Raw genomic sequence first — 27,500 nt, forward strand, 5'->3', positions numbered from 1 at the left:
TGTCATGAAATCACAGACATTCATGCGTTCCATAACAGAAAATAATAGAGCAGGTTTTATATTGTGAATCAAATTAAAAAAGGAAAAACGAAACAGGATATGCCCAATGTGAAATTTACAATGAGCATTCTGGATAATCTAGAATGTGACAGTTCCCCATTAACATGACTGAACCTAATGCTTAGTGTATAGAAACGTTTTAATAAAAGGAATAGCTAAATAAAAAATGAAGAAATTATTGTAATGCACACTATTGGTGAATATATTTTACACATATATTTACATTCCTAACCTACTGCTTATACAAATACAATTCGTTCAAGCAGGGATATCAAAAACATCTATTTATGATGGCAGACGTGTAGAATAGGAACAAGTGCATTCTAGACTGTGCAACCCTGGGAATCTGCCCCTACACCATGAGATTGGGGCAAAAACACTCGAGACTGGTTAAAACCCTGAGAGTTCCCAGGTATGGTGGCTGGGTCAAAAGCCCTGCCATACATGAGACGTGTCACTTTTGTAGGTACTTTGCAAATTGACGGAGTAATCTATCCTAAAAATGTTCATAATTCACTGGCGTAATCATGGCATTCCTATTTACTCTTGGTTTTCCAGTTTCTTAATAATTTCCAATGCACCACCACAATAGGCGCACTGCACGTACTACATTCTACGTACAAACATACGGTTTATACACAATATAGCCTTCCGTTGTCTCACTGGCTGATCTCCATTGCGTGTTTTATTTTCCTAAGTGAAGGAACTGTCTAAGTGACAGATGTCTTATGAAGAAGCCTAGAGCAATAAACAAAGAGCTGCCCCGTTGTCTGAAGGAGCAAGAAAGACTGTTTCCTGGGATTTCCAAGCTGAAAAGCCACAGCTCTTAATATCCTGATTGTGTTACATTTATACACGTTTACATATATTTATATGCAAGTTATCACACAAAGCTCGTGGAAAGGCATTAGCTATTGTGGCTTCCCTGTTCTCCAAAGTAAATATCTCTGAGGGCTTTTACTGGTGGCTTGCTATAGAAAGACAGAAGGGGGTGAGACAATGTAGTTGTGGCATCTGTAGAAGACCATTTCTTGTAGAAGAGATTACTGACCATCAGAGCTCAGAAGAATTGAACTCCAATCTCGGAACATGAGAGTAAGGCGATCGTGACACAAAATACAAGGAAACGCAAGATACTTGGGGAACACCAAACCTTCTACGTGACAGTCTAAGGTGTGGAGCTGATGGGATGTGGCACTATCGCCATAAAGGACAACGCCAAGCATCCAATACCATATGCTCTTATACATCAAAGGAGTTAAACATAGAAATAAAATAATCATGTTCCTTAAAATTAAACATGAGACCGCACAATGACAGTCTTTCATATGAAATAAAGGTGGTACAACTTCCTTATCTCATTTGACAGTGTCAGATCACAAAGCCTCCATTTAACGAGCCTCTACTTCTGGAGGATCTCCTTTGTCCTCTTGGTTCAGCTTGGCATGGAGTCAAACAGGCAGCTTCCCAGATCAACGATCCATAAAGTTTCAGAACAAGTGACAGATCAGCAATGATAAAGTGCAAGAGACAAATGGAAGATTCATTGCTAGCCTAGACCATCGAAATGTCTCCTGATTTCACTGTAACAAAAGAACATCACAGAGACTATACGTTATGAATGGGGGGGGTTCATCAGAGCCGGGACATCAAAATAACCCTACTGACATTTATAACCAATGCTAAATCTTACAATTTTGAGAGCAATGGTTTATAACATGAGTTATTTATATTTATATTTATATATTTATATGCTTTGAATGCATAATACAGGTAAAGGATCTTGGCTGTCATCCAACATTTACTTTTGTGGTTATGCCGAGAATTATTTATTGACACCAATGACAAAAGGTACAAATAGTACAATACTTCAGAAGACGAAAGATAATAAGATGGACAGTCTAGATATCCCCTACTGTCAAAATATTAGTCTTCCGGATAACAATCGGACAATATTTTTTTAATATTTAAATGGCAACTTAAATACAGTATCACAATAGATGTTGAGCTTTATCACAACGGATGATACACCGACTGATCTCTCTATTTAGACTTCATGTTGACATATGATAATAGAAAACAGGGATTCGGAATAATTGAATCCACAAAAGACAAAATACTAATTTTTGCATAAGACTTTTAAACAAATTCTGTAAAAATACCAGAATAAAAAATAAAAAAACAATTACTCTGATTTTCTGAAGCTGAATTTAAAAAGCACCATGATTCCAACTGAGTATAACTGGTAACAAGCGTATAAACACGGACATTCCAGCACACTGATGGGAGCCAGTATCCAAGGGGTTAAAGTAGGCTTCATTTGGGCTTTGTTTAATTAGCAGCTAAAGTAACAGATGTGTTGACTGTCCTTCCTACACGGCAGCTGGCGGAGGAGAACATTTGATGCCTCTTAAAGCCTCTGTCCAGCTGCTGTGCTGTAATTACCTGCTGCACAGGGATCACAGGTGCTATATATTCATACACATACATACATATACATACATGCATGCATAGAGAGCACTGAAGCGGAATGGGAAGCATGGCGTGGCCACGGCTTTCATGCCTTCAATAGCAAATGACTCCTAGATTCTGAATTGCAGTTAACCCGTTCAAAAAGAGCTGCACTTGTTAGTCTTAAATTCAAGTTTGTCATAGTTACAATTAAAATATATAATAAAAATCACCATGAAATAAAAAGCTTGTGGAATGGTGATCCACTCCAAAATCCAATGCTTGGTGTAACGTGTGATCAGGATGTAGGAGGTCTAGCTCCAAGCACAATATGGAAAGGAATATATCAAATACCCTTAATGAGTATGAACAGATTATGACCCCCGTAAATCTCCAGCCACATATTTGATACTTCTCCAAAGCAAGTTTGCTTGGAGACAATACTAGGGTCAACAATTTGGCTGAATGGGTCCAGATCTGCCATCAAATTCTATCTTTCTGTGATGCAAAGGTCAAGGAACATCGATATTTCCAAACCAATCTAGTCGGGTGATACAGATCCAAAGTTCTATAACACCGTCTCTTACTGCGTGAGGTCTGGAATAATTTACAGATAAGGATGAGGCTCTCTCAACTCAGAAAACACTAAATAGCTTTAAAAAAGGCTTGGGGGCATCTAAAATGTGTTCCGTAAATAACAGAATTGAATGCATATGGTGCCAGGAATGGTGTTGATGGCCATCAATATAAGCAAGAAGGACCATCTATTTATCTCATTCTGGAATGTAACGTTCAATAGCATTTACTTGCCTAAAAGGCTAAGTTGTTGTCAATGAGGGTTATGCAGTAAGTGTAGTCTTAGGGCACCAGCATTTATTTACCTAAGCGCTCTTTGTCTTGTTTTGTACCAATACCGAGAGTACGGTGGTACATAGCAAATAAAAAAAGATTTATGGCTGTCCATGGAAAGCCGACCATTAAATGCAAATCCAACCTGATGACTGGTAAGAAGACCCTCATAGCCAGTTACGTCGGCACAGAAATAAAAGGTGCCACGTGTGGGACTATAACTTAAGGTCACTGTGTAATTTTCCAGAATATGGGGTGTATTCACTAAAGCTGGAGCCTGAACTCACCAAGTTCATTATGCATTACAGATAGTTAGCCCTGGCAAGTGTCTCCATCAAGGACTGAGCTGACCCCTTAAATGACTGGTGTAAGAACAAACAATACATAATATATAAATACTGCTTATTCTAATAGGTGGCACCATCAAACGGTTTATTTAGTGTACTGAAATGTGAACTGAAATACTTCGCTACAGATACCCGATAAAAATATTAGCACACAAATTCTACGCTGCTCACAGTTGGTTTAAAGAATGGGATGTTTGACTGATGTTGTCAAGTCAAGAAGGTTTCTTCCATTAACTTAAGACGAAGGGCTACCATGTATACATGCTTATGAGACTGGCAGCCAAAGAGGCCGGGAGTCGGGAAGAAAAAGCAGCACTTGTCCTTTAAGGCATGTGGCCATGTGCATCCATCATACGGCCGCACATCGTAGCATTGGATCTCCCGCACATAGGCAATAAATGTAAATTGCCTACGTCATCTGGCACTGGCCAATCAGACGATTGCGGGTTCTGCAAACCAATAAAGTCACATGCATGTACACTACAAAAACAAAATTACTGAGAATGTAGTTGTGTCTTATTGCACTGAAATCATGCAATGCTAAGAAAAAAAAAATATATAAAACAATATTAATTCCAATTTATTCACTCAATCAGAAATGCATTCATGGAGGTTATGTTTAGCATTAGGAAAAACATTTAATTTATCAATATCATAATGCATTCTTCAATAGAACAAGCGATATTGCGCTCCGTGCTAAACATTCCCATTCTACAAAGTGCAGCTACCTTTAATTCAACATTGGTTTAGTCCCTAAAGACTACATAATTTCCATGCATTTTAAGGGTATATAATGCGTTTTCATGTAGCTTTTTCAATTAGCTTTTTTTTCTCAATTTTCTTTAAATTATTTAATTTTATTTATTATTTCAATTGAGATTTGCCAACAACCATAAACACCATTTTTTGCATGGAATAAATTGCTGTATTTTTTGGTGTGTTTTTTTTTTTTTTTTTTTAAAGTCCATCTACATTAACAAGGGGAAGAATGGCTTACTTAAATTATAGTGAGTCACCTAATGTGGCAAATATTTGTACCTCTTAACATAAGAAAAAAAACAAAATAGTTGATTTATGTGTCCTCTATTAGGAGAAGGGCCAAATGACAGATGAGATGAATAGTAAACGGTGTGAAATATCGAGAGAATGTCTCGGAGAATGTGCTGTTCAAGTAGGTCCTTTTCTCAGACCCTCGCGCATTTATTGTTCGGGCTACAAAACTGCTCTGACAGCCGTTGCTTCGCAGAACTGATGTTGTTCCAAACACTTAAAACCGCAGTTCGCGTCTACAACAAAACCCAGCTCCGTAAAGGAGGCAACGCAGAGAGTAAATATTGATCAGTAAACACAGAGGATGCTGGGTAACAGGAGCTGCTTACACGGAGTTACTGCAGGCTTTAAAAATAAATTTTTAAAAAAAGTTGAGAAGGTTCAATGACAAGACAGCCTCGAACACAAGAGGTTTAAGGTATTATGATCGCTCGCCTTTGTAGGAGTAAAGACATCTAGTCCAATGTAAGCGACAAGTAATGATGTTGAAATAAATTAACACTTATGTTCCAATGATCAGTATATTTTCACAATTTAAAAAAAAAAGGCTTTGTATGAAGCCGACAGCAGCGATAATCTAGCAGTGATATCCAAAAATATGTAAAACGGAATGAATTATTGTTGGATTATTTGTTGGGGAATAAGATAATAGTCATAAAAGGAACATCTAACAAAATTAACACATTGATCCCATTTATACATATGGACGCTCTAGACATCATACGTACTTTAGTGCATGTAATAGCTGAGAGGTCCCTTTGAATTTACATGGCATCTCAGGAGATTTCCATCCGTCAACTCCAGCATTGGCTTGGCGAATGCCGTGGGCCAGGGGTCTATTCAGAACACCCATGCGCATGCATGAAAAGCACTCATTGATATCTGTAGCAAGAAAAGTCGGCCCAAGGAGGAGAGCAACTGCAGAGCTGGAGCTTCTACCTTAAGTGGGGTTATTTTTATGTTTCCATTTTGAAGAATTTAAGAGCAACGTAATATAACATACATGTTTCCTTGGCGTGGCCGTCGGACAGTAAACTGTAACCGTAAACATGATTGATGTACATCTTGTGTATGCCAGGGGGCAATTTAAAAAAAAAAAATAGTTGGGGACCCATATTCAAAGGGGGGCTGTCTTGGGACAACAATTAAATACAAAAAGGGGGTGGTTAAGTACACAGCAGGGTGGTTGGGGCATCACATAAATCAATACACAAAGGGGGGTGGGTGACTGCAGGCAATACACATGGGTACATTAGCCAATACAAAAAGGGGGCATCAATACACAAGGGAGTGGGGCTGCCTGGGGACATCACAAATCAATACACAAGGGTGGCAAAGGCTGGGGGCAAAAATGCACATGGGGCACTACAAAAGGGTGTGGGGGGAATATATTAAAACTAAAGGGGGGCCTGGCTGGGGCATCAATACACACATACAAAGGGGGTAAACAAAAAAGACAGTGTTGAAGCATTTTTTATGCTTTCAGCAGATTAGCCCGTACTGAAGCCAGTGTCGGTGTTGCAGAGCCTGTCTTGGTGTGTGTGTGTTTGATGTGTCGGTGTTGCAGAGCCAGTCCTGGTGTGTGTGTGTGTGTGTGTGTGTGTGTGTGTGTGTTTGGTGTGTCTGTGTTGCAGAGCCTGTCCTGGTGTATATGTGTTTGGTATGCCGGTGTTGCAGAGCCTGTCCTGGTGCGTGTGTGTGTGTGTCTGGGTGTCGGTGTGGCAGAGCCTGTCCTGGTGTGTGTGTGTTTGGTGTGCCTGTTACAGAGCCCGTCCCGGTGTGTGTGTGTGTGTGTTGCAGAGCCTGTCCTGGTGTATGTGTGTTTGGTATGTCGATGTTGCAGAGCCTGTCCTGGTGTGTGTGTGTGTGTGTGTGTGTGTGTGTGTGTGTGTGTGTGTGTGTCTGAGTGTCGGTGTGGCAGAGCCTGTCCTGGTGTGTGTGTGTTTGGTGTGTCTATGTTACAGAGCCCGCCCTTGTGTGTGTGTGGTGTGTGTGTTGCAGAGCCTGTCCTGGTGTGTGTGTGTGTTTGGTGTCTTAATGTTGCAGAGCCTGTCCTGGTGTGTGTGTGTGTCGTGTGGCAGAGCCTGTCCTGGTGTGTGTGTGTTTGGTGTGTCGGCTTTTCAGAGCCTGTCCTGGTGTGTGTGTGTTTGGGCGTCGGTGTGGCAGAGCCTGTCCTGGGTGTGTGTGTGGTTGGGTGTCGGTGTGGCAGAGCCTGTCCTGGTGTGTGTGTGTTTGGGTGTCGGCGTGGCAGAGCCTGTCCTGGTGTGTGTTTGGCTGTGGCAGAGCCTGTCCTGGTATGTGTCTCGCGTGTCAGTGTGGCAGAGCCTGTCCTGGTGCATGTGTGTTTTGGTGCTGGTGCGGCAGAGCCTGTCCTGGTGTGTGTGTTTGGGTGTCTGTGTGGCAGAGCCTGTCCTGGTGTGTGTGTGTTTGGTGTGTCTGTTACAGAGCCCATCCTGGTGTGTGTGCAGGAGGAACTTGGCTGGCCCTGTATAATGTATAGTTAAATCAGTGCCATTTCTTCAACCACCTTACACATATAATTATACGTTATACAGGATCAGCTCCAGAAGTCGGTCCCTTACAATAAATAGTGAAGTAGGAGAGCTGACGCCACATCTCTCCTGACAGCTCTCCCCTTTAGCGCATAGACCCCAATGTGGCTTGCTATTCTGACCCTCCTAAAGTTCTTAAACGTAGACATACTTTCTTTTACGTTATGCTTCCTAGTCTCAATTTCCATGCAGGAAGTGGCACGCTAACGCTGACTTTCCTGTAAATTCCTCCGGTTCGGTTTCAACACTGCTCTTTCTCATGCCAAACACTAGTACCTCTCACTAATAAATTCCCCAGCCCGCTATGCCTTTGCCAGCTCTTCTCGGCGTTTGGCTGCCTCCGTAGCTTTCCCTCCTGTCACCCCATATTTTAGTGGAGAAATATTAACGCATAATAACACTTTGTTTTTGCGTGTGCTGTGTGCATTTTTCGTGACTCGTCTTGCTGCTTAGCATTGGGAACTAATCCTTCATTTCAAAATAGCCTAAATTATGGGACATTAACATCAGCCTCCACCATCGTTTTATTGGTCCAAATACACGCATAAAAATAAAAAAAATAGTGTGATTGAATTAAATTGGTATAGAAATTGAATTGAAAACCTCTGGGTGTATATTTTGGATCAGTGTGGGAGTCTTTAGTGTATCTGTAGCAATATTGGCTTTATTTCCCATATTCTGTAATGAATATTTAAATTATGCTGAGGCAAGCAAGCCTGACCTACCACACTGGGGCAACCGCTGCAACCTCACTGGGCAGAAATCAAGTCCTACTAGAAGGATAATTTATCCAGACTTATTACTAACAAGAAAGAATACGGTATCACCCTTGTCAATTCACACAAGTGGTCACCCAGCGACAACAATAAATTAAAAAGTACTTTGATCCTCTGCAGATCTGGATGGTCTTGGCTAAACAGCATTTTTGTGATTGTTGTTGCATTTATAGTCCGCAATTAATTAATAAGGTCACGGCCCCTCCAACAACCTGTTGGAGGCTATCCCTGACTGCTGCGCAGGGTGAGCCTAAAAATACAGGCTCATTTATTAAAGTCCTCCATGCAACCTGGGTTAGTCCAACTCTTAATCGCTTTGTGTCTGGGGCTTTGATACACAAACAATAAAATACTTTCCGCATCTTGCCTCTCAAGCCTAAATTATAAATAGCTCAGAGATCATTTAAAAACCCTTTAAATTACTGGAAGCTGGTCTGGACAACCCTGACTTTATAACTGATGCACCCGAGAACCTAATTATCACACAACATTAAAGTGTAATATTAAACACACAAACATCTTATTCATTAAATACAATGCAAGGTGGAGGCATTTTATGAAATGTACATCTGGAAGAATGTAATCGAAATTCTCCAGCCTACCATACGATTGTCCTCACCTAAGAGCGCCCACCTAATTGTATTTAATCGCCCTCCCTGTCTTTTTCTCTTTCGTCTATTTCATTTTCCCAGCCCAGAATTTCTGTGGCTGATTGCGAAAATCTGCTAAGCAAACACAGGTGTTTTAAACTTCAGTCGCGGGCTCTCACAACTCCTCCTCGGCCAATTTGTGGGTCGTCCACCCACTTATCCTGGTTCAACCAATTGACCAAAGAAACAACTGTTGAAATCTTCCCTGTTTAATAGTGTTAATAGTATATTTGCATGTTCTATTAAAACACACCTTCCCACATCACTGGTGGGAAATAAGGAGAGATACAACCTTAGGCAGAACTTTTTTCCTCCTTCTCAAATGGCTGATGGTTAAGACAAGCTTATTCTTTGACTGTTTTAGCTCTGATAGTTTAGATTTGTTGTAAATCATGTTCTCTTCTCTCTAACTGATAGAAAAATTATTTTCAGGCTCCGTAAGGCGTTATGCAACTCAGTGTCTTTGTGGTGTCTTTGGGATGAGTCTACACATACCAGTAAGGAGACCAAGATCTCCAAGCTCTCTATGCTCACAAAGGGTTTATCCTAAAATGTACACTTTGTAATCTACTGGCAAAATAAAGAAGTGTGACATATGTCCAATTTTATTGTATTTTCTTGTGCACTAAGGTGATGGCTGTTTTACCCGGGAACAGTTAACAAAAAAAAAAATATAATGCTCAATAGCATTGGCTTTAATGGACCCCTACAGTATACTTATTCCCCAATGAACGAACATTGTTTCCAGCCTAGCTACATTTGCTTTGTATGCCAACCTAGCCTTTAGACTTTAGCCATGAATGCCCTCCATTGCTTCTCATCCACAGCTTTGGTGGGACAGCACGCTTATGCCTGAGGTGTGGTCCATACATACTGTTAGTCACTGATGGACAGGAAAACCATAAATGTTCTGGAAAAACCAAATATGTGTTTCACGAATAGCTTACTATACCAAGTGTCTGTCACACAATGGCGTGTGCCAGGCGCTGCTGGCAACATTTTGGCCGAGACTCACATGCCTAGCAAGTGTTAAACTTTATGCTAAGGATAGCATGTGTGATGAGATGTCTCCATGGTGTGACATCACTACTACTTCCTGAATGAGCATTACTACCACAAAGGGGATGGAACGTTCACAACATGTACCCAGCGACAAGGGAACTGAATAACCATGCCTGGTGCCCACTATAGTTAAACACAACCCAAAGACATCTCTATGACATGCCATAGGCTCATTAAAACAGTTGTAGGTACCGTACCTATGGAACGCAACGTTGTAAAAAATAAAAGGTACGGCCCAGATTGAAAGGATGAGGCTGGAGAGTCACACAAATTTAAAGTTCTTTTCCCCCCCATTCCAAAGCTATGTGGACCTTAGTGAATAAAGTCCACCCTAAGTTGACTTCTCCTGTTCCAAAAGCAGAAAGCTTCTGTGCTTATATATTTGAGCTTTCAAACTAAATTACAAAAAGCAAAATATAAGGAGTTAAAGTGATGATACAAGAAATTCTTTCGTCTGAATGTTTACAATTATTTTCCATATTCATTCCAAATCTCATCCCCTATTAAGAAGAGTGTTATTGGTGGGGTAATTTGCTTAGCGGCGGCTCCAACTGTATGAACCTGACAAGAACACTTGATGTATAGCTTCTGTGAGGTGTATATGGCGGTTCTGGGCTAGAACACAACTCACATCGATCACTTAACACAGCTGAAAATTACACGTGGAAGGTAAAGAAAATAGGAGCACAGAGCCAAGATGGACATCCATGCAAGAAATATTCACCTTGGAAGCCTTGTCAAAGGTCCTCTGTGCATTTGGAGTATCTGCCGAAATCAGTTTACTCTCTCTGAGCAGATGAAGCTCCTTTTCCAGATGCTTGCACTGGGAAGGAACAGAAAATCATTAAATGAAACCTTTTTAGTCACTGCTTGATTCATGTAGCCCAAAAATTCGGACTAAAATACTGGCGACACCTTCAAGAAAATGCTTTTAAAGCGGGCTGCCTGCATAAATTACAGATTTATACAGAGCTAGGAAACTATCTTTCATCCAGCTGATGGATGGAAAGTAACATAGGATGTAATAGAACATCCCGCGCCGCAAGAACCAAGAGTATATGGAGTGTCTCTAGATGCACGGAGCAGACATAGTACAAAGTCATACAGATCGAGTCTCTAGATACAGCTGTGGGTATAGTGGAGAGGACATTAAAACAAAAAGGCATAAATCCTACAATATTCGCTGCCCAGGGCTGGCTGGCACAAGGAGAATATCCAGTAACACAGAGTAATAATCTCACACAACACAGAATGCAAGTGTGGCATTGACAATGAGCAGGGAATCGTACAACAAAGAGAAAGGCTATAAAAACACAAAATTTGTCAGTAGATAAGAGCCATTCGGCCCATCTTGTCTACCTCAGTTGAGGTTCTTCAAAGTTTGTTTTGCTAGATTTGATGCACTCCCCACCTATATACATTTCTCTCTGAAACCATATATGTAATGAGTGCAAGGGTCACTTTATAAGCTTAAACCATTCTGAGTGCCCCCATATACAATGGAAGCACATTTAGAGGTACATCTTATAAATCAGTGTTAATGGTACCAGACAACGTACTGCTCTAGGGCATACAGGGTAGACATTTAAAGCGTAGTCGCACAGTGCGCACAGGATGGATAACCTTTGATATTGCAATATAAAAGCAAAAGCTCCAGTGCGGAGTGAGACTTATTTCATGTGAGGAGAGAGCTTAGAACATCGCATCGGGATCCAGAAGCCTCGGAACGCTCACACGGAACGTTGGATAACTTCCCCTCCCGTTAACATCCTAGCCTCGGCATCAGTGAGCAAAGCATCTGAGCTCCTTCCTATAAGCACTGCCAGACTTTGCTTTTCTTAACTAAAATAACCAAACTTCCTCGGCCACAGACATTCGGCTTCTTTCATCCTTAAGTTAGCAGTACGCTAGACACTGAGCTGCTTATGTTCAGCCGTGCCAAAGATCCCGCTGTCACTGATCCCCGGTCGGCTCTAACGCAAACACTCTTTTTTTTTTCTTAAGGACATCTGTTTTCATTGGTTGCTTTCCTTCTGTCCCTCTGCCCACAACCACATGTCAGGCGCAGGGCTTCCTTCTTAAAACAGGTTGATAAAAATAGTTATTGAAACCGGTAGAGAGAGACTAAGTGTTAGTAGAGAAGGGAAAAGTTTTCCTTCTGTGGGCCCATAAAGGCAGGTTCATTTCCTTGTCCCATACGTGGAAAGGAAAAACAAGCACCGGCCATCTATGAGCCCCAGTGTGAAAACACAATAAGATTTTTCCACCTGGTTCCAGATCAGACTCAAGCAGTACGGATTTAGACATGCCTCTTGCTGTGCATTGATTTATGGCAGGTCGCAAACTTAGCAAGAATTTTAAACAGAAATAATAAAAAAATAAAAACTAAAGTACAAAAATTGTTCTAGCCATTCAATGATCGCCCAAAAGGTACCTCAAACAAGGGGGTTTTGTGACGCATATTACAGAAATATTAACCACAGCTGCAAGACTGTCTGAACTTTTAAATTTAAAAAAGAAAATATTACAATACAGATATAAGAAGACTAAACAATATGGAAATTGTGCCCCCAAATCACATATATATATATATATATATATATATATATGCATATAGCGCAACAAAAAAATGAAAGATGTTATTTTTTGGACGATTACTTAAGTGAGAGAATTAAAAAACAAAATGATGTTTTTTTTTTTTATATAGATTTAAAAAAAAGTTTCCATCGCCATTTTTAAATGTTTTTTAAAAAGAAGCATTTACCCAGGATACCAAAGCTTTCAAATCTGAGAAGAGATCACCATGGATTATGCTCACGTATGACATCATGATGCCATGTGCAAGACTACTTGAAATTCACCAAGTTGAGACTGAAACAGTTTGAATTAGTTTGATCCCACATGAATACATTTATGGTGTTTTTACAGAATTTATACACAAGGCTAACATTCCGTCTTAACCACAAATTCTAAAATGATTTAGAATGTAATGTTACCAAAGACTAAAAGGAAACCAGATATGATCTGCGAAACAAAGCCATAGATCTAAAAGCTCTAATTAACCAAAAATAACCAATCTGGTGAGATCATTAACTGCATTAACTACAATTAGTTTCACTGCGCAGTCAAGAGAGATGACTGCCTATGTGTAGACGGAGTGCCATGCATCGCAAACTGCCACCTAAACGAGAACACCGGTCATTTAGAGAGAAGATGGAAAAAACAAATGGTCGTCACATCTTATGTTCTCTGGATTATGCCGAATTGGTAGAGAATGGCAGATATTTGAAGAGAACCGCAACTGAGGTCTCCTACTGCTGACAAATTTAGAGAAACTCCGACCTACACCCATTGACATTACATTTCAGATATTGTCCTTTGTTCCCCTGTAACCCCACTATAGGGGTTTTTATTGGTACCACTTCCTGAGCTCCCGGTTGTATCTTTTGCAAACTGGTAACCATGCTATTTTTCCCATTAGTGTTTGACTGTTCCATTTTCTTGTATTCCTTTTATCTCAGTCAGAAAAATAATTGAAATCCCCTTACATAACTGCAAGGCAAAAACAACAGAATGGCTACACAAACAATATCCCAGGGCCATGAATCTCCGCTACTATCATGAACCAGCAAGGAAACCAGTGGAAGAGCTGTGGTATCAGAAGCCCCATCGAACCGCTACAAGCAGATCATGAAACTGCTTAATAGCCCACAGGGAGACCAAGTCAAGAGTGGAAGGACCTATGCAGGGGTTATATAGAGTTAAATCACTACTCTATAATTTAATCGCAGTTTCAGACCTAGTCTTAATGCCCCAAGGCAATCATACGCCGGCTGAAGATGCGATAAGAGATGTATAATGTTATAATGCAAGATTAACCTAAAATATGGAAAAAATGAAAAAGATTACTGTGAACCACATATTCAAGGCTCAAAAATTCATTGTTTATGTAAGAATTAGCTCACATTCTATCCATGTTCTATATGTTATCTGTAAAGTTTGTTTACCAAGTTAAATTAATATTTCCTGCTGTAAAATGAAATGGCCTGTAATTCTGTGTTTCAGGCTCTCTCTCTTGGGGAAAGCAACATGTTAACTGCGACTCGACTGCGGTGGCGATTTGAACCTGGTACCATTTATTTCACAGGCACTGACCGTGAGCTACTTCTTCGCTCCATACGTAAAACTAACACAAGCAGCTATTTGAGAAAGAAAAAGCAAGAAAAAGCAAGAAAAAGCTATGACATTTCTTGGGACATGCACCTTCCCTCCTTCATAACCCCCCCCCCCAAAAAAAAGCAGCCATAGGCATAATTATTTTTGTTGGCCATAACACAAAAATAAAAATGTATTGCTAAAATATATATACACTGGTATATATGTAAATAAAAATGTTAATTTTTTAAAAAATAAAATAAAACCAAAATATAGAAAAAATGTATTGTGAAGGGTTAATGAATAAAGTGCTTTTTGGGATTATAGCAAAAAAAATAAAAATATATATATATATATAAAAAATCTGATGAATGGAGCAATACTGTGAGCAAGTCTGGCTCGGCGACTCGTTCTCCATCGCCGTGGTCGCTCTCTGGCCCTAGGAAAAATGTGCTTCTTGCTTTTCCTTGTGGAACAGACGTCTCGTTGTGCTGAGACCGGCAGTGCTGCTGAGAGAAAAATGTCTCCCCTCGGATGCTGCAGACAAAGAATAACACTGCTCCCTCCAGGCCAAACACAGTGCCTTTGGTGTCAGACAGAGGTGTGTGTTGTTCAGGCAGTGATGTTTAGACACTCGTGGATGATGAGAGGAAACCGTCTCCTCGATTCGAGGTATAAACATGACAGAATTAGCATTCTTAATTGCACTGCTCTTTCGCAGTAGCTGGACCGCAGAAAGTTTCAAGCAGTCTGCTCGATCGCTCCAAGCGCCAAACTCAGACTCATACAGATTATTAGCCTTTATTTATTAAGCATCGCTGTAGAACTTAAACATGGGGTGGCTAACAAGTACAAAGTGTGCTGACTACAACTCCCATCATCCTAGCTAAACAAAAACAAGCTCAAGAATATTCCAGTCCCAATCCCCCAGAGGTCATAGTCTAATAAAGCTTTGATGTAATATAAATAATTTTTAGTTTACTGAAAGGGTGGTAGATGGAACAGCTTCCCAGCAAAGGTGGTAGAGGCTAATACGGGAATTTAAACATGCATGAGACAGGCATATGGCCCTTCGTTAAGATTCTTTAGATCAGGAAAATCAGGCAGAATAGATGAGGTTAGGTGGGGAGTTGGGGTAAACGACCGCCTGGCACGTTTGTTCTCATGGAGACACGTGACTTTTCCAACTACTGTATAAAGATGTGTGTAAAGGCAGTGTGTGTAAAGGCAGTGTGTGTAAAGGCAGTGCGTATGGAAAGGTGCGTGTAAGGGCAATGTACATGTGTGTGTGTAAGGGCAGTGTGTGTGTGTGTGTAAGGGCAGTGTATGTGTGGGCAGTGTATGTGTGGGCAGTGTATGTGTGGGCAGTGTATGTGTGGGCAGTGTATGTGTATGTGTGTTTATGGTCAGGTTGTGTAAATGCAGTGTATGGACAGGTGTGTGTAAAGGGCAGTGTATGTATGTGTATGTGTGTGTGTTTATGGGCAGGTGTGTGTATGAAAAGGTACGTGTAAGGGCAGTGTACATGTGTGTGTGTGTGTGTGTGTGTGTGTGTGTGTATATATGGGCAGTGTACGTGTGTGTATGGGCAGTGCACGTCTATGTGTGTGTATGGGCAGTGTACGTGTGTGTGTGTGTGTGTGTGTGTGTGGGCAGTGCACGTCTATGTGTGTGTATGGGCAGTGTACGTGTATGGGCAGTGTGTGTGTGTAAGGGCAGTGTATGTGTGTTTATGGTCAGGTGTGTGTAAATGCAGTGTGAATGGACAGGCATGTGTAAAGGCAGTGTGAATGGACAGGCATGTGTAAGGGCCGTGTGTGTGTGTGTGTGTGTGTAAGGGCAGTGTACATGCATGTGTGTGTTTATGGCCAGGGGTGTGTAGGGGAATGTAAGTGTATGTGTGTGTTTATGGGCAGGGGTGTGTAAAGGGCAGTGTATGTGAGTGTTTATGGGCAGGGGTGTGTAAAGGGCAGTGTATGTGTGTGTTTATGGGCAGGTGTGTGTAAAGGCAGTGTGTGTGTAAGGGCAGTGTACGTGCATGTGTGTGTTTATGGCCAGGGGTGTGTAAAGGCAGTGTATGTGTATGTGTTTATGGGCAGGGGTGCGTAAAGGCAGTGTATGTGTGTTTATGGGCAGGGATGTGTAAAGGCAGTGTATGTGTGTGTTTATGGGCAGGGGTGTGTAAAGGCAGTGATATGTATGTGTGTGTTTATGGGCAGGTGTGTGTAAAGGGCAGTGTATGTGTGTGTTTATGGGCAGGTGTGTGTAAAGTGCAGTGTATGTGTATTTATGGGCAGGTGTGTGTAAAGGGCAGTTGTATGTGTGTTTATGGGCAGGCGTGTGTAAAGGGCAGTGTATGTGTATATGTGTGTTTATGGGCAGGTGTGTGTAAGGGCAGTGTATGTATGTGTGTGTTCATGGGCAGGTATGTGTAAGGGCAGTGTATGTGTGTGTTTATGAGCAGGTGTGTGTAAAGGCAGTGTATGCATATGTGTGTGTTTTATGGCCAGGTGTGTGTAAAGGCAGTGTGTGTGTGTTTATGGGCAGGTGTGTGTAAAGGGCAGTGTATGTGTATATGTGTGTTTATGGGCAGGTGTGTGTAATGGCAGTGTATGTATGTGTGTGTTCATGGGCAGGTGTGTGTAAGGGCAGTGTATGTGTGTGTTTATGAGCAGGTGTGTGTAAAGGCAGTGTGTATGGCCAGGTGTGTGTAAAGGCAGTGATATGTATGTGTGTGTTTATGGGCAGGTGTGTGTAAAGTGCAGTGTATGTGTATTTATGGGCAGGTGTGTGTAAAGGGCAGTGTATGTGTGTGTTTATGGGCAGGTGTGTGTAAAGGGCAGTGTATGTGTGTTTATGGGCAGGTGTGTGTAAGGGCAGTGTATGTATGTGTGTGTTCATGGGCAGGTGTGTGTAAGGGCAGTGTATGTGTGTGTTTATGAGCAGGTGTGTGTAAAGGAAGTGTGTATGGTCAGGTGTGTGTAAAGGCAGTGTGTATGGTCAGGCGTGTGTAAAGGGCCATCTATGTGTATGTGTGTGTGTAAGGGCAGTGTATGTGTATGTTTTATGGCCAGGTGTGTGTAATGGCAGTGTGTGTGTATATGTGTGTTTTATGGCCAGGTGTGTGTAAAGGCAGTGCATGTGTATGTGTGCGCTTTATGGCCAGGTGTGTGTAAAGGCAGTGCATGTGTATGAGTGTTTATGGTCAGGTTGTGTAAAGGCAGTGTATGGACAGGCATGTGTAAGGGCCATCTGTGTGTGTGTGCCTGTGTGTGTGTAAGGGCAGTGTACATGCATGTGTGTGTTTATGGCCAGGGGTGTATAAGGGCAGTGTAAGTGTATGTGTGTGTTTATGGGCAGGGGTGTGTAAAGGGCAGTGTATGTGTATATGTGTGTTTATGGGCAGGTGTGTGTAAAGGGCAGTGTATGTGTATATGTGTGTTTATGGGCAGGTGTGTGTAAAGGGCAGTGTATGTGTATTTGTGTTTATGGGCAGGTGTGTGTAAAGGCAGTGTGTGTGGGTGTGTAAGGGCAGTGTACGTGCATGTGTGTGTTTATGGCCAGGGGTGTGTAAAGGCAGAATATGTGTATTTATGGGCAGGGGTGTGTAAAGGCAGTGTATGTGTGTGTTTATGGGCAGGGGTGTGTAAAGGCAGTGTATGTTTATGTTTATGGGCAGGGGTGTGTAAAGGCAGTGATATGTATGTGTGTGTGTGTTTATGGGCTGGAGTGTGTAAAGGCAGTGTATGTGTGTTTATGGGCAGGTGTGTGTAAAGGGCAGTGTATGTGTGTGTTTATGGACAGGTGTGTAAAGTGCAGTGTATGTGTATTTATGGGCAGGTGTGTGTAAAGGGCAGTGTATGTGTATGTTTATGGGCAGGTGTGTGTAAAGGGCAGTGTATGTGTATATGTGTGTTTATGGGCAGGTGTGTGTAATGGCAGTGTATGTATGTGTGTGTTCATGGTCAGGTGTGTGTAAGGGCAGTGTATGTGTGTGTTTATGAGCAGGTGTGTGTAAAGGCAGTGTGTATGGTCAGGTGTGTGTAAAGGCAGTGTGTATGGTCAGGTGTGTGTAAAGGCAGTGTGTATGGACAGGCATGTGGAAAGGGACATCTATGTGTATGTGTGTGTGTAAGGGCAGTGTGTGTGTGTGTGTTTATGGCCAGGGGTGTGTAAAGGCAGTGTATGTGTATATGTGTGTTTTATGGTCAGGTGTGTGTAAAGGCAGTGTGTATGTATATGTGTGTTTTATGGCCAGGTGTGTGTAAAGGCAGTGTGTGTATATGTGCGCTTTATGGCCAGGTGTGTGCAAAGGCAGTGTGTGTATGTGTGCGCTTTATGGCCAGGTGTGTGCAAAGGCAGTGCATGTGTATGTGTGCGCTTTATGGCCAGGTGTGTGTAAAGGCAGTGCATGTGCGTGTTTTATGGCCAGGTGTGTGTAAAGGCAGTGTATGTGTATGTTTTATGGCCAGGTGTGTGTAAAGGCAGTGTATGTGTATGTGTGTGTGTGTGTGTTTTATGGCCAGGTGTGTGTAAAGGCAGTGTATGTGTGTGTGTTTTATGGCCAGGTGTGTGTAAAGGCAGTGTGTGTGTGTGTGTGTGTGTGTGTTTTATGGCCAGGTGTGTGTAAAGGCAGTGTGTGTGTGTGTGTGTGTGTGTGTGTGTGTGTTTTATGGCCAGGTGTGTGTAAAGGCAGTGTATGTGTATGTGTGTGTTTTATGGCCAGGTGTGTGTAAAGGCAGTGTATGTGTGTGTTTTATGGCCAGGTGTGTGTAAAGGCAGTGTATGTTTATATGTGTGTTTATGGCCAGGTGTGTGTAAGGGCAGTGTATGTGTATGTGTGTGTTTTATGGCCAGGTGTGTGTAAGGGCAGTGAATGTGTGTGTGTGTGTGTGTGTGTGTGTGTATTTATGGACAGGCATGTGTAAAGGCAGTGTGTATGGACAGGCATGTGTAAGGGCCATCTGTGTATGTGTAAGGGCAGTGCATGTGTATGTGTTTGCGTAAACACAGGTGTGTGTAAGGGCAGTGTATGTGTATATGTTTATGGTCAGGTGTGCGTAAAGGCACTGTGTATGGACAGGCGTGTGTAAGGGCAGTGTATGTATGTATGGGCAGTGTATGTGTGTGTAAGGGCAGTGCATGTATGTGTGTGTGTGTAAGGGCAGTGCATGTATGTGTGTGTAAGGGCAGTGCATGTATGTGTGTGTAAGGGCAGTGCATGTATGTGTGTGTAAGGGCAGTGCATGTGTATGCGTGTGTGTTTATGGGCAGGTGTGTGTAAGGGCAGTGTGTGTTTGTGTTTATGGGCAGGTGTTAGTAAAGGCAGTGTGTATGGAAAGGTGCATGTAAGGGCAGTGTATGTGTGTGTGTGTAAGGGCAGTGTATGTGTGTGTGTGTGTGTGTAAGGGCAGTGTGTGTGTAAGAGCAGTGTATGTGTGTATGGTCAGGTGTGTGTAAGGGCAGTGTATGTGTGTAAGGGCAGTGTATGTGTGTATGGTCAGGTGTGTGTAAAGGCAGTATGTATGAACAGGCATGTGTAAGGGCCGTCTATATGTGTGTGTGTGTGTATGGGCAGTGCATGTGTGTGTATGGGCAGTGCACATGTATATGCGTGTAAAGGCAGTGTGCAAGGGTCTTAGGAGGGAGGCTAACATAAATTTTAAAACATCTCTGCTACTGTTGACTACTCTTCCAATGATACTCAGCCAGCATTAAGGTGGACACTTGGCTTGTTGAGAATCATGGGCATTGTAGTTCACAACTAGCATCTGCATCTTTCCTGTTAACTGCACTTCCCATGATGCTCAGCCAGTATCATGGAAGTAGTATGTCTGGCTGAGCCTCATGGGAATTCAATTCAATGTATTGATTATTTTTTTTATGGATGACTGTGCAGGCAAAAATTAAGCGTTTTAAGTGGCGATGCAAGCGCGACATTGGAATTAAACATATTGGTTTACGTTTCACTTCCTGACAATACGGCATTTGTTTTTCAATGCAAAGTTACACTTCAAAATTTAGATCACCTATTACTCTGATATCATACACGATATATTCATAATGGGATGTGGAATAACAATATACAAAAGAAACATTTGTATGAAACAAATGTTATCAGATATGAATTCCCCCTTGCCAACCTGCTGGTAGACTAAGCTTTTGAGGACAGGAAATAGGTTTCACCCACACATTATAATAGACTGACAGAACTGGTCGATGTCCTATAAATTGTAGTGCTAATAATAATAATTGCCCCGGTACATAGATATTAGTGTCAGCTGACTCTTAAACATGACAATGATCAAAAAGCTATAAGTATCCAGAAAAGCTCAATCCTTCAAGTCCATTAGGACTGACAATCCCCCATTCAGTCCATGAACCAGGGGTGTCCAACCTGTGGCCCTCCAGCTGCTGCAGGATTACATCTCCCATACTCCTCAGCCAGCCCCTTAGCTGAAGGACCATCATGGGAGATGTAGTCCTGCAGCAGCTGGAGGGCTGCAGGTTGGACACCCCAGCCATAGACCCAATGTCAAAGAGGAGGTCAATATGCTACAGGGTGTATTCAAGAAATCAACACACAAGCATTAATTACCATTTCTCCAGATTTCATTGGGCTTACCATTTGTATGGAATGGCAAAATGACACAGATATATATGATAGAACATCAGAGACCCTTAGTGTGGCCATGATACAAACGCTAAAAGATTAGTCACTGCTTACTTAATGTTTCTTAAACCACTCCTTAAGGAACATCTAACTTGCCAAGAATGGAATATATCCTCATTTGAACACAGCTGAGTCAATTGTAGATCAATACACTTATCTTGAATGACTCAGAGGACTATTTTACTGTTCGGAACAGATCCAACTTGGAACTTCCACCAAATGAAACCAAAACCAAGGTAATTCGGCTCTATACTGAATAGAGAACTCTGCCTACGCACGAGACGGCAGCATGAAAACCCAACGCAATGCCAAAGACTGCAAGGATTCCACATACACCGAGTCATTGAAAATGATGGTCCATTTTCAAACTGGTAGCCAAAGCCGAACAGAACGTGACCTAGATAAAGCGTGTATAACATATCAGTCTTTAATGTATACAGATATTGCGACATTTACATTAAAATTAGAATTTATAATTAAATATATTAATACAATAAAATTAGTACCAAATACTGGATTTGGCAATAGTTGGTGTGGTAGCTTCATTAAAGCCGTGGCTTTTAATCAAAGATGTCAAAGGCCAAGCATCGCTTTTAAAGCGCTCACAAACTATCCACCAGCCTTGCGCCACTGGTCTTTCATTCCTGTGTTCCAACTATGATGTCACACCTGTCTTGGTGACATAAGGGTCTCTGTACTCAGTGTACTCTATTGTTTCTTTCACGGCTTGACACTGGATGCCTAAAGTTGATCATTTCACAGTAAAAAATTCAAGAACAAGAGTGGATAGAGAAGTTTACTGAAAGAACATGATTTCCAGGAACAATAGGTGCCATAATGAGGATTTTGGATACAAAGTATTTGGATAAAATGTAAGTGAGTTAACAGATTAAATCTATATGTTTCAAAAATATATTATGTCCTAAACTTAACACCTACAAAGTTTGCCTCAAGCAAACAAACTGTAAATAAGAAAATTTCTGAGAAAAAGCTCAATGGGGAGGAATATCCATGCGGATCCTGCAAGGAGGAAGTTAAGACAGCTGCTTCCGTGGTATACAAATTAAGTGGTTCTCTAACATATAGGTATCTTATTTTAATCTGTTAACAGCATTGCAAATATTTGATTATCTGACTAACACATACATGCAGTAGTGAGAATTATTTTACAGTTTTGCAGGTTTACTTTTTGATAAGTTACATTATTAACCAAGTAATAGGACAGGTCGGGAGAAGATAAACATTTGGGTATTAGCCTTATATTGAATAGTTTCCTGTGATGCGACTGAATCTGTTGGGATCAGATTACGGAAAACTGACCCAAAAAAAGGCAAAATAGTTTCTAGGAGGAAACAAATCACATGGATCTACCAAAAAGCATATTAAAGGGACACTTTTATGCATACGATAGCCGCATGGTGCCTTTAAATTTTCATGTGGTCTGTTTTGCAAATGCATGGGGGGATTTTGCAGAATGCCCTCTTAGAGACTTGCCCCTTTCCACCCCCCTCCAGCCAAATGCCCTGCAGGTGGTTTGTTCAATGCATGTGATAAACTCGCCTCCAGCGCTGGCTTGGGGAACGCAGCGTGCAAAAGTCTGTTCAGCAAGTGTGGAAAGTGCTACTATTGATTTCAATGGGAACACTTTGCTGCCACTGATTGGCAGCTTCAAACAGCCAATAAGTGGCAAGAATAGTCAGACCATGGAGGAGAAGAGAAAGCTGCAAATACTTTAATATAAGATAGTAAATCGAACAATTGAATAACTAGCAATAGGTCAAAACGTCTTTGCCCCTTAACCACACCTCTAATAGCACCCTCTAAGGCAAGAGCGCCCCTCTTCTGCATTTTGAAGTGTTGGAAGCTATGATAAAGGTTACTGATGATATTTGTCTTGACTGTTTGTTAAGAGTGTTGGGAGCCAGATGTGTATAGGCCGCATCAATGGACCTGCCCAGCTGGCTGAATTTTGCCTCTAGCTGGAGGTGTCCTGAAAGGTCCAGAAATCTTCACAAATTATGGACCGGCCCAAAAAGACAAACACAGCTGGGCAACGTAATATGAGGTTATATCACCCTATGGGAAAAGCGAGGCTGCTCGTGTGTGTGTTTGTATTGTGTATGTGCAAGAGGGAGTATGTGAGAGTGTGTGTGTGTGTAAGTGTGTGTTGATGTATGTTAGTGAAAGTATGTATAAGTGTGTGTGAGTTTGTATGTACGTGTGCCAGTGCGTATGTGAGTTCAAGGGCTTTACCTACCCCCTAGGTCAGAAGGTGTCTGCCCTCCCCCACCGCCTTCAGCTACTGAGCTTGTTATAACCAGGCTGGTCAACAACCTTTACCCATTGTAGTTCGGAGCTTGTACTCGTGTGACCATTTCTATGCAGCCAATAAAAACTGAATACATCAGGAGAACGGGTTGATGAGGAAATAAAAGGTTCTTATCTGTGACATCTTCTGTCTGTTGTGGAATGCCTTGCTGGTGACCATGGAGTTGTAGGGTGGGGAAGAGGTGAATATATCTCATTTTCTTTACAGCTGTCCAAAGCTTTCGCCATGGTTAGCTATTGCTTTGAGATATGCGCGCCCAACAGTTATGAAACTGATACTCATAAAGCCCCTTTGCACTCGTGTAAACAGATTGCATTTAAGTGCTTGCACTGTAAGCTGATAAGGAGCACCTTTTCTACTCGCGCTGTTCATTGCCAGGCCCTCCTTTCAGTTGGGCTTCAAGAAAGACTTCCAATGGATTTTCTTTAAATCCATCTATAAACAAAACTTAAGTCTAAATATTCTATGTTGACAGTTAACGAACAAAGGGAATTTACAAAGGACGCAATGTTGCCCTGCCTTTTACTGAAATCAAATGACAGATAAAAAGAGAAGGCATTAGAAGTCAAAGTGTGGTGTTTCTGGCGCGAGCGAGTGGGGAGTGTCTGGCTTTCTCTTGAAAAAAGATTAAGAGAAGACCAGAAAAAAAGATTTCAAGAGAAATTCTGATTTCTTAAAAAGCAGATATTTCAACTCAGTCCCTTCTAGATGACTTACACTGGATAAGTATGAATGTTTAAAAAAAAAAAAAAAAAAAAAAAAGAGGGCTTTATTCACTAGAGGTGAAATTAGTTGGAGAGATCAAACACTTTAATTCGCCAATTTAAACATGGTCACCACAAGACCTGAGATATCCCCAATGTAGGCTACCCGGAACGCTCCCTCTTCTTCTGGCGCAGTGGCTTAAGACATACAATGGGCTGGGCTAGACGCACCAATAGGCAGGACTAGCTGCAAATTTTCTTAAGAGGGTGGGGAGTAGGAGGTGAAAGGGGTGGGGAGTAGGAGGTGAAAGGGGTGGGGAGTGGGAGGTGAAAGAGGTGGGGAGTGGGAGGTGAAAGGGGTGGGGAGTTGGTTATGGGCCGAACCTGCAGAGTTTCCAGTTATGGGTAGAAAGAGGTTAGAACCATACGCGGCATTAAAAAGCACCTGCATGGTGAAACCCGGTAAATTTCCTGTGTATGGAAGCGAGCTAAACTACCTACCTGTAAACTCAGTTTACTAAAATCACATATGCCAATTACATTCTTCTTTGAAGGCCAATGCCATGTATTAGTTTGTAGACAGCCAAAAAGTAGAATTTAAAATTTCAGTTAAACAAACAATTCATACAACTTTTACAAATGGCGGTGGGGTAGCTAATTGTGGCAATGAGCTCGTCTTACTGCTTTTAAGAAATGTTTTTCAAACTGAAAAAGCCTCAAATGACTGAAACGTTTCTTTAAAACAAACCATTTGTTAGATAAATTCACTTGGGCTCTTACGGTAGCGGCTGATGGGCCCCAGAACCAAAACGCTATAACTAAGGCTCTATTAAAAGCTAAAAGGATTAAGGGCTGGAAGGTTTCCAGCGTAAGAAACATTCTGCGTTTGGAAATGTGGTGTGTACTTTAGTTATGAGTTGACATTTATGTTCCTTGGCAGAGAAGTGTCACCAGCCGGTAGCGTTGGTTAGCAAGCCTCCTTTAAAGTAGTGATCCTGCTATGCTCTAAAAGGTTAAACATAGCCAGCAGGCACCATGAAATACAGGCCGGCAAGCAACGCTTCTTTAAATCGGTCTCCACAGGAACCAAATTATTTGTACTGTTTTTACCCCAGGGCTAATCTGTCTTGCGATAAGACTCTTCGTAAATCATTGAAGGCTATTTATCTCCAACTGTAACGTTTTGACATTCTTTGTCTAATAACTGTGTGGAAATACAATAGAGAACCTTCCTTGGTCATCGTTTGGAAATTAGTTTTTCTGTACGTTTCCTTATATGGGGATATTTTTTCCTTATATGGGGATATTTTTTTGGAGAGGGGGGGCAAATACCTCTTAATCTACATAGCAATCAGAGTACACATTTTTTGCTCAACCATATCAACACCATGTTGTTCTAGGTTATTCTATGTTCCAACATCAGCACCGGTCTCCATTGATGATAAGAACTTAATGATTGATATGTGGGGGGAGAAAGATATTTTATTTTAATAAAAACTCTACCCTACCCCAATGAATTAGATTCTATTAGAATATTAGTATTGCTTTTTAATAAATATTTGTATTTCACTTCTTAGTAATGTTCCATCTGCATTTGTTACAACGGCTATTATCCTCCGAGTGAGAACATATTATATTATTAAATGACACTGCAGCTCAGATAAAATAAAAAATAAAAGATTGGGAAGGCGCTTTAATATACCTGAAGTTATAAAAAGGCAAGAGGAACAGTTAATGAAAAGGGTGCGCAAGTCAAGGAGCGTGGGTGGGTGAAATATATAAGAAAACAGGCATAAAGAGCACAAGAAATTGTGCTCGAGTTTCACCTGTTGCTGGGAGTTCTATAACGTTCATGACAAATTATAGGCATGACGCATGTACAAAACGACAACCCGGAGCCAGAAATGAAAGCGATATTGGGGTAACAAAACAAAACATTCCGTCCTTAATATATTAACCTTTTCTTGGGTTAAGAGGTTGGGGTTTACCTAAATTCCACCCAGCAAGGAATTAAACTCTAAACCATTTTACACACAATAGGAAAGGATTATCTGAATTAAAGATGAACAAAGGAAAAAAACAAAAACAAAAAAAAATAAAATATACACGATAATCCAAAAGGTATGTGTTGAAGGCATCTGAGACTTCAATATCTACCACAATTTCTGTAACGGTGAATATGGACGGTCTTAAACATCTTTGGCTTTCATCTTAAACATTACAATGAAAAGCGTGTACAGTGCAAATCATGTCCTCTGGCACCAGTAAAGAGGAGACTATAGATAACATTAAGTATATTAATGACATCATGGGGTGTTGCATCCTCAGAACGTGCACGTTGTCCACAAAATTCCCATTCTATATAATTAAACCGCATACAGTATTTAAGACATCAATGGGTATGCAACTTATGACTAATATGAAAGTAACAATTAAGTATTCATAGAATAGAAAAGACAACCAGTCCAGAAAATATTCCAATGCGCCTCCATATTACATTTTGGAGACTTATACAGAAGTATTTCTTTACTAATGGGGTGCTGGGTAAGTAGAATAGCCTTCTAGTAGAAGCGTTGGAAGGTTAAACATTGAGGGAATGCAAGCATCCATGTGACGTCCTAATTCTATCTTAAATTTAAGGCAAGCCCAAGAATCAAGTAAGGTTTGAGCTCTTAAAACATGTAGGCATATCATAGGTTGTATGGCTCTTATCTCGACTCCAGGTTTATATGGATGGTCAAAAATGGAAGTGACAGTTTTTTGTACTTGTGATATATGGCTGGAATACAGTATGGTGGGGTCTTTGGAAACCATTTGCCTCCGTGCCTCCAGCTCCCTGGTTGCTGGGAAATAGTATCTGGGAGTTTGCCAGTTATTGCCTGGGGCTGTCAGAGGGTAGTTCCTGCAGAGCAGGATGTAAAGCCAGACGCCGCTCTGACAGATCCGTTACCCTCTAAAACGCCTTTGCCCTCCTTGACACCAGTCCAACCTATAAACCTAAAAAACGTACTCAAGGTATGAGCATGATTAAAAGTGTGCTTTCATTTTTTTTCTACTGCTAGGAAATAGTCCAAATTTTAATTTAGTTTTAGTTTCATGAAGGAAACCTATATATAAATATAAAAAATAGTAAAATGCACACGTTACCCAAGCTTAATGACCAACCCCACCACAGCGATCTCTAAGCTTTGGGAGTGTGGCTTTTTTTTTGGCTTCATGGCATACTGGCTGGTTTTGCTTGGTGGGTGAAGGTTGGTAGGCTACAATCGGGCTACAAATATATATAATATAAAATAATTTGACTATAATTTCCCACCGCTGAACGTCATTGAGGAGGGTAACAAGTAGTAAGGATATATAGTGGTTTAGAGAATCTTGACTGTAACCTAGGTCCAAATTGAACATACAACACAATGGTCCATGATCTGTGGACAGCAAAACCTGGACACTATGACCTTCAAAGACCCTGAACCAACTATATTTTCACCAAACCTTGGCCAAATCTGAAAGTCTTAACGGTAAAAACTGCAGGTTAAATGTTTACCTGGAAAGTTAAATTCTCATGATCTGCCAATACATTAGCTTTTCACACAAGATCTGTCAGTGAGCGAGACGTTTTGACAGATCCACCTGTGCTAACGAAATAAGCCACCTGTGCTCATGCGAGGACATCCTGAAACTGCTGGTGGAGCCTGAGAACAGACTAAGAACAAAGAGTGGAAAACTGTTGAGAATCAAGTAATTTTTTGTGATTACATTATTTAAACCTGAGAGGCGTAAAACAAAGACACCAGAATTACAGTAACAACCAAAATCGTGCAATCAATACCAATCAATGTAGT

General features: G+C 41.3%; 1 protein-coding gene across 1 annotated transcript in view; it reads right to left on the bottom strand.

Moving 5' to 3' along the window:
* MIPOL1 (mirror-image polydactyly 1) overlaps nucleotides 1–27,500 on the bottom strand; it is a 102,253-nt gene that overhangs the window by 29,887 nt on the left and 44,866 nt on the right. The window contains exon 9 of the mRNA XM_053474348.1: nucleotides 10,522–10,620. Coding sequence (XP_053330323.1) covers nucleotides 10,522–10,620 — 99 coding nt within the window. The remainder of the gene's footprint in view (nucleotides 1–10,521; nucleotides 10,621–27,500) is intronic.

The sequence above is a fragment of the Spea bombifrons genome, chromosome 9 (assembly GCF_027358695.1).
Source record: "Spea bombifrons isolate aSpeBom1 chromosome 9, aSpeBom1.2.pri, whole genome shotgun sequence".
NCBI classification, from domain to species: domain Eukaryota; kingdom Metazoa; phylum Chordata; class Amphibia; order Anura; family Pelobatidae; genus Spea; species Spea bombifrons.